This window comes from Portunus trituberculatus, chromosome 45 (assembly GCF_017591435.1).
Source record: "Portunus trituberculatus isolate SZX2019 chromosome 45, ASM1759143v1, whole genome shotgun sequence".
NCBI lineage: Eukaryota > Metazoa > Arthropoda > Malacostraca > Decapoda > Portunidae > Portunus > Portunus trituberculatus.
The window spans coordinates 9,092,480-9,101,078 of record NC_059299.1 but is presented as its reverse complement, the minus strand read 5'-3'; the positions used below and the strand labels follow the sequence as shown (position 1 = coordinate 9,101,078).

General features: G+C 40.4%; 2 protein-coding genes across 2 annotated transcripts in view; one reads left to right on the top strand and one right to left on the bottom strand.

Moving 5' to 3' along the window:
• Positions 1-1,200: 1,200 nt before the first annotated feature.
• LOC123519612 (DNA primase large subunit-like) lies at positions 1,201-6,547 on the bottom strand. Its single transcript, XM_045281038.1, is given in 7 exon segments — positions 1,201-2,504; positions 2,723-3,018; positions 3,021-3,308; positions 3,885-4,156; positions 4,477-4,604; positions 4,732-4,852; positions 5,729-6,547. Coding segments are annotated over 6 exon segments (1,833 nt in total). The 5' UTR covers positions 4,822-4,852; positions 5,729-6,547; the 3' UTR covers positions 1,201-1,745.
• Positions 6,548-7,139: 592 nt separating this feature from the next.
• Positions 7,140-8,599, top strand: part of LOC123519318 — a 37,159-nt gene continuing 35,699 nt past the window's right edge. Inside the window, exon 1 of the mRNA XM_045280520.1 lies at positions 7,140-7,279. The gene's annotated coding sequence lies outside the window, so the exon portion shown is untranslated. The remainder of the gene's footprint in view (positions 7,280-8,599) is intronic.

Here is an 8,599-nt window from a genome sequence, read left to right as displayed (position 1 = left end):
CCCTGCCAATGGTTTTATTTTGGAAGTCCAGTTATGTTTTAGTAGTAGTAGTAGTAGTAGTAGTAGTAGTAGTAGTAGTAGTAGTAGTAGTAGTAGTAGTAGTAGTTTTAGTATGGTGCACTCACATCCACCCACCTGTATACAGTTGTAACTCCATCCATCTACTCACCAACTCACGCTCACTCCCCTGCCCTCCCCAGTACCCACCTCTATTAGTCCACGCAATTACATCCAAGCATCCACCTCACCCTACTCTACCCACAATCCCACCCTTCTCCAATTCACTAACCTATCAGCCCACACACTAATATGTTCACCCCTTCATCCATTGTCCACCTTCTCACTCATTCACTCATATGCATCCATCCATCCACAAACCCTCATCACCTGCACCTTCCACTCAACGATCCAAAGACCCATCTATTCATCCTTCCAAACATCCATCCTAGCACCAATTCACCCACCCACACATCCACGTATCCAATAACTGTCAATGAGTGTGTGGGTGTTGAGAAATGGATAAGTTGTATGTGGATGCCTGAATAGATGAATGGGGTTGTAGTTTGGTGTGTAGGTGGATGGGTGGAGGGGCAGGTTACTGGAGGACTGGTGACTGAAAGGCTGAATGGTTGTCTTGAGGACTATCTGACCTGAATACCATCCTTCCCATTACCAGCTGACTTCTGTTTTGGCGACTCTTCTAAGTAGTGGGTCTATCTTTTCTGTGTTAATGTTAATCCCTTGAGTCCCTCATCCATGACAAATGCTCCCCCCAATCTCACCCTCATATATATATATATATATATATATATATATATATATATATATATATATATATATATATATATATATATATATATATATATATATATATATATATATATATCTGCAACTCCTTTAACCTTTCACTTTAATATGAGACAATTATCACCACCATATGCAATGTGTGAAATCTTTATAAGCATCTGCAAGAAAATTATGAATGAAAAATTTCTGCCCAGTTCAAATACTGGATGTGGCTGTAATACATGTAAAGTTGTTTCAGTAATAAGTAATTATGAAAAGGTGTACCAAGTGGCAGTTAAAGGCTTAACCGTTTGCACAGCTGTCACTCATTTCTGATTGCTCCACACACACACACACACACACACACACAGAGAGGATCCAACATATGTTGGTGTAATTCAATACAAACAACAGTAAAAAATCCTTTTTCATCAAAATGTAATATTACTACATTATTTTCAATTGCGTCTTTAAAACTCTACCAAGTTCCTAAATTAATAAGTTTAGGATTCCTTGGGTCCATCTTTTAAAATTCTAATAAAGATACTCAATTAATCATTTTAGGTTTTCCGCAATCTGCCTTTTAAAATTGTGGATGAGATCCTCAATCAAATATGTTAGGTTTATGTTTCTTGGAGTCTATCTCTTAAAATTCTAAAGATCCTTTATCAATAATTTTAGGTTTCCTTGAGTCAGTCCCTTGAAACTCTACTAAAGCTTAATGACCAATAACAATAATTTAAGATTTACTAGGATCTATCTTTTAAAAACTCTTTAAGTCCTTAGCTAATAATTTCAAGTTTTTTAAAGTGTATCTATTAAAAATCTATGTTTTGATCTCTCATTTAGTTACTCTACCATCCACCTAACATGCCTTAGTTCATTTTTTCTCATAATCACACTCATACTCATATAATCACATCACACGATGCAACCTTAATAACCTTAATGATGATAGGTCAAGACTTCTCACCATTGACAACCTTTAAGTAATACTGTGATGGTCTGTTAAAGAGACACTGAGGCATCAAGGCTGTGATGTCCTCAATATCAACTACAAATTTTCCTCCTGCAGTATTAGTTTTGCCAGGACAGCCAGTATCACACACTGCACTCCCCCTTAAACATCCTTTGGCACTTCTCATGTGCAAGCCAGCGTCTGCTGTGGTAGGGGTTTGTGAGGTGCCACAAGCCTCGCTCTTAGTAGCAGTGTTGGTAGTGGTGACCAGAGCTGCCTCACACTCACTGTTTTCACTCGTACATCTTTTGGCACCACTCGAACACAAACTAGCATCTCTCATGGTTGGGATTTGTGAGGTGCCACTTGCCTCTCTCTGAGTAGCTGTTGTGGTGATGGTGGTGGTGGTAGTGTTGGTGGCCAGCACTGACCTACACTCAGAAGCAGCATTGAGGTCATGTGTACCACACCTAGGTCCAACCAGTTTTGAACATCCATTCCTTCCTGTGATACGATTACCCACTTGTTCCAAACCACTATCAGGTGTGGTATTGGCTACTTTTTGCTGCATTTTAAGTAACGTAAAAGCCATGAGGGTCTTACAGGCAGCAGAGGGTCTCTCAGCTGTCATCTCCTTGACAATGACATCTTCAATTTGAGTGTTGGCACCAAGCAGCGGCTGCAGCAAAGGCATCACCTGGTCAGGCGTGTAAGCACTGAAGGGACACCCACCTCTCTCTTGGGAATGAGATTCTATTTGCTGAAGGGAGAAATAAAAAAATCAATAATGCATGACTAACACAAACTTTCTTAATAAGTTAAACTTGTGTTTCCAAGATGACTACTATATTAGACAGCATTAATGTTCACTTATTACACAACAATGATAATATAATTATATAAACTATGATGGATATCACATAGTGGGCAGTAATACTTGATTAGGCATACAGGTCTTGAAGATCCAGTCATGCCTACCTGTAATTTAGAACAGGAGTGTGATGCACAGTTGACTCTTCGTCCCTCCAAGCCATACATGTGCCTAATGCTGTATGCATAGCGTTTCTTGCTGCTTTCCCATGCGTGCTGGCAGCCGCCTGAGCCGCTGCTGTGAGGCTTGCTGTAGTAACTTTCCCAGAAAGCAATATTCTCATCCAGAGGCAACCCAATGTCTTTCAGGTACAAAGTGAACCGGTATCTTTCATAGTGGCGGAGTCGATTGTGACTCTTCAAGTCTCTATGCAGCTCCTGCATGCACAATGGAAAATGTCTCCTTCCTTTTCTATCTGTGTGTGCTTCAGGTATCTTGAGGGCATCATGATCTTTCCCACATGATGTTCTCTGTATAATCTGTACAGATTCTTCATGACAGCAGCAATCCTTTTATCTTCTAGTATGTCCTCGTGTACTTTACTGGCAATTAGCTGCTTGAACCCATGAACAAATAATGTCTCAAAGAGGTGACATAATAACTGCACCACCTGAGAGCATTCCACCACTGCCTGGCCTGCCTCCAGCACCACACTGCGGGTCTTCACCATGGGCAGCACCAGGGTCCATGGAACTGTTGGGAAAAGTGACAATGAATTTAAATCTTAGCATCAGGTTTTTCTCCTGGATGCCCTGAATTAGCTACCAGCCATCTTCTATTGATGATCAAACTATCACAGTCTGCTGCACTTTGTTACCTCAGGTCATTCTCAATGCACGATGCAGAACACAAGATGTAATGAACAGATCTCAAGAACTCTAAATAAAACAGCAAGTTTCAGAAAGAGCAGAGACTGGAGAATGGCAACAGTCTCACCACTTTCCAATACTTAACATATTAGTTATATTGTGTAGATGAGTGTTATAGTGATTGTATATGTTAATTTACAACTAAATAAAGAATAAAACTATCAATAACAAAGCCAAAAAGAGAACAATATGGCACACATATGCTATGAGCAAAGACTGGAGCACGACACAACACACGTTGTGATCATGTGCTGCCTGCCATGTATTCCAGAACCAAATTACAATATAGTAACTAAAGCTGTGATGAGTTCAAAATTCTGTTCATAAATTTATTTGTCTCAAAAGGGAGCCATTTGGTAGCCAAGGTTGCACTGCAGTGGTGAGGGCGAGACACACTTACCTTTAACAGAGTGGTGGCACAGCTGCCGGTCCTCACACTCATTCATTCCAGCAACCACAAGACTTCTTAACACTTCTTGTAGTTGTTGAATAAATACACGTTGCGAATGTGTGAGGTATACACTCTCCAGGGCAAAACCTGAGTGAGTCAGTGCCTCTGATATGGTGTCCCTTATTGCTGCTTCTCCTCCACACACCAGCCGATGTTCCAGAAATAATGTTTCCGCATTGGTCAGGAAACTTTGAAATTTTCCATCACCCAAAGCTGCAAGTCTGAAAGATAAGAAAATGGATTAAACTGATACTCATAATACACACTTTATTACACACCTGCACACAAAAAATATGGACATATGAGGACTAGTTGCTTCAGTGAACCTTTTTTGTTAGCCTTGGACAGAGCTCTTCTTAAATAAAAAAAAAAACTAATCCAATAAATAAAGTAGAAATAGTTATGTATATATGACAATAATCTTATGAAATTAAACAGTTACCCATGAGTCACAAATAGAAGCACTGTGGCTTAAGACTGCTATGTCAATACTCAGTCAGTAACACAAGAAATAAATGTCGACAAGAAAAGGCTGACTAACTTGAGCATGTATGACGTTGTGCAGTCCTTCTCTGTGCCTTCAATGAGACAGTCACTGTTGAAGGCAAGGTTGAGGTGGTCACGGAAAAGATTCTGAATCTTCTCACTGTCACCCCAGCGCTGGTGAAGCTGCAAAGTGTACATACAAGGTTAAATATCTATAAATGTAAATAAACAGTGTAGCCATACTTTACCTCTCAAGAATTTATTAGGAGTAAAATTACTCACATTGCAAAACAAACTTAAATATACACACCTGACATAGGTAAAGAAGCCTTGTTTCTGCATCTTTCATGAGTGAATGCAGTGACGTTATGCCAGTGGGAGGCAGGAGGTAGAAGCTCATTTCCTATGGTTCTTGAAGTTGTTTTTATATTCTGCAATAAAAAATAGAGGCATTAAACACTAAAATCAAATTTGTATATACCACTATCTGAAGTTTCCCAGTGACAGTCTCTATCACACTTTGTTGATTGATTTACATTGGCTACTACATCATTACAAAATCCTTATTCCTTATAGTCATCCAGATGGCAAGCCCAGAACCTTTGAAGTCAGAGTAGTGAAAGTCTGTAACTAACTACCCACCAATGTGATAGAACCAGATTCTCTTGATTGATTTAAGAAGGGCTTGACAACTTCATGGGTGACTGCCTATTTGATTTCTACTATTAATCTCATTCATATACCCTTTACATTCATTCTTGATTTATAGCACACTTTCCATGCATTACTGCTATACATTCCAGCACTGTCCTAATATAGATGTCCCTCCAGCTTGCCTTGTATTCTGGCTGTTCCTTCACAGCTTTTTCACATGGGAATGAAAATATGATAACCAAAAGTAAACTAACCCTAATTTAAACCTAACCTAGCTAGCATAACCTAACCACACTACTGGTCAGAGGGGTTCTGAGGAAGATGTATTAGGTTAAAGTTAGAGTTTGGGTAGTTTTGGTTATCATATTTTTAATTCCCACATCCCATTCTGCTACGGAGGAGCCAGGAAACAGCTGGAGGGACTCTATATCAGGGCAGTGCCTACATTCCTTGGTGATTCTCTTTAGAGCTGGCGAACTATTCATATTTGTTGCATGGGGTCCCTCTTAAGAGCCCAAACAGCTAAGAACATTCCTAGCAAGAGATTACCATTTTTACGTTGAGAAGTAGTGTGTGTGTGTGTGTGTGTGTGTGTGTGTGTGTGTGTGTGTGTGTGTGTGTGTGTGTGTGTGTGTGTGTGTGTGTGTACTCACCTGTCAATACAAAGGGCAGCAAAGGGAGGCCCTTGTATCCGTCAAGGGTGCACTTATCCTAAAGATCTTACAATTTCCCGTCTTATAGGATTGCTTTCTGCATCAGTTTAGTATCTCAAACGGTCTTCCAATCTCTTCTAGTTATGTATCTTAAGACCAAGCACATTTTATAACTTTCCTCTCCATATCTTTATCGTCATATAGTCGTAGTACTTGTGATCCCTCGTCCTTCTTCCGCCACGGGATGAGTCAGTGAGCAGTGAATAATAGGAGGCAGGGATACGAGGTGGTCAGGTGGTGATCTATTTGCTGCAGTGTTTGTTTCCAGTCCAGTAGTGTTCGTGTGATACGCCTTGGCCTCAGCTCCCACTGTTTTCGTTTTCCTGAACTTATGTATTATAATTTTCTGTTGCTTTAATCTTTCACTTTTATTATTTTTCACAGTTTTAGTTTCTTAGTGGCTGTGGTTTTCTTCTTTCAGGCCAGTGCTCCTATAAACTTTTTTCTGGTCTTTATTTCTTGTTCATTTAGTTAATAAAAATTAATATATTTCCAAGTTTTCTGTCAGGTAGTGAATAGCGATCTATGGGCCTTCTTGGTGTTTGTTGAGGCCATGCAGGTTGTGCGTCACAGCCTCAATTGCAGTTACAGTTTCAGGTTAGATGCGGTGGGGTTGGTTGGACTAATTGTTGTTGTTGTTGGTGGTGGTGGTGGTGATAGTGGTGGTGGTTGGACTTAATGTAGAAAGGCATCAGTGTTTGTTTACATTTAGCGCACAGTCACTGAGGCTAAACATTCGTCCTTTGTAACGGCACTTCTACCTAGGCACTTGTTTCGAAATATTGTATCATGGCACCATTCTTGTACATGATTATTCACTTATTATTGTAGATCTTTTAATTTTGCATGTTATTTCCTGTTATGATCTTAGTTTTTTCATGTCATTTCTAGGTTACCTACAATGCACCAGTAACAAATCAGTCACTAAATATTAAGCATGAAAACTGTCATCCATTTATATGAAGACATTGCTTGCTAGATTAATTGTAAATCCTAAGAAAAAAAACAAGAGCATAAGAAAAGGGGAAGCTGCAAGAAGCCATACGTTCTCATCTTCAGTGAGCACATTCCACCTACAGTACAGATACAATGTTTACAATATGATAAATAGTGTTTGTTGAGAGAGAGAGAGAGAGAGAGAGAGAGAGAGAGAGAGAGAGAGAGAGAGAGAGACGAATTACAACAGATATCTTGGTGCAGGCTACAAACTCCTGACAGCGAGAGATTGGAAGAGGAAGAGAATTTTCAGGTAGGAAAAGCGCCTGCGTACTTCACCTCTCCCCCACCCAATCCCTCTCCCGCACACCCCCAGCCTTCAACCCCTACGCTCACCTCCCTCACAGCTGGGTGAGGCGAAGGTCCGCTCGCTCTCTCTTTCCCTCGAGGGGTCAGAAGTCTTACTTGTGCCAGTGTGAGAGAATATAGAAGTGTTTTGTATTACTCTCCTGCCCTGTGTTCTCTTCCTGCTTCGCCTCGGCTCCCTGTACCTTCGTGAGTACTGACAATGAGTGAGTGGACGAGTGAATGAGTATAGAGTAAGGAATAAGTCAATAACCCCTCCAAGCTTAAAAGAAAGGAAGTCTTGGGAACGCAGCACTCACATTTCCTTGTCATTGCTTTGTGCGAGAGGCGGAAGTTTGTTAATCTGAGGAGGTTGAAGAGGAGGAGTAGCAGGAGAGATCTGCCTGGTCCTTGGTGGTGTACAGGTCGATGAGATGAACTGACCTTCTACGGGAGGCGCGCAAGAAGAGGGGAGGTAGACTTGCTTCTCGTGATGCGATCGATCCTTTATGTGTGTGTGTGTGTGTTTCACTGTTTGATCTGCTGCAGTCTCTGACGAGACAGCCAGACGTTACCCTACGGAACGAGCTCAGAGCTCATTATTTCCGATCTTCGGATAGGCCTGAGACCACACACCACACACACCGGGACAACAAGGTCACAGCTCCTCGATTTACATACCGTACCTACTCACTGCTAGGTGAACAGGGGCTACACGTGAAAGGAGACACACCCAAATATCTCCACCCGGCCAGGGAATCGAACCCCGGTCCTCTGGCTTGTGAAGCCAGCGCTCTAACCACTGAGCTACCGGGCGTGTGTGTGTGTGTGTGTGTGTGTGTGTGTGTGTGTGTGTGTGTGTGTGTGTGTGTGTGTGTGTGTGTGTGCACTAAACGGGTTAAGTGTAGGTATTAGTATGGCTATGGATGCTACGTTTGGTAGCCAGTGATCACTTTTCACTACAGGTGTTCTGAAACATTTCGTTCTCTCATCACAACTACTGTCAAAGTCCATAGAAATGATTAGTAGAAATCCCTTTATCAGTCAAGATCATAAAATAAAGAGAAACATCCTAAAGAAAACTCGTGTCACTTCAGATATACAGACTTTTAAATGTAGTGAAGATACGACGAGGAAGTGTTTCAGAGTTCTTACCTTCTTTCACTCTACAGGTACTACTTGCTTATTCATCCATTTGTCTTTGTCTTCATATTCACTTTCAATGAATATTCAAAACATACAAATAGGAAATATATGGGATGTAGTACTATTTACTTTATTTAAACTGAAACTGTTCTGTATGGACGTTAATATACTAGACATAATATTATTATTCTTTTGTCGTTGTAACCATTATGAATTGTGATAATTGTAAAGTATGATAATGATTTTTTTTTTTTTTTGTGAAGATAATGTTGTTAGTTTTACTATTTATTATTTATTGCTACATATCTTGATGTCTCTGATAACTGAGTCTGCTGTTTCGTGATAGAGACGATGTTTGTGTAAATATTATTTTTAATTCTTTTT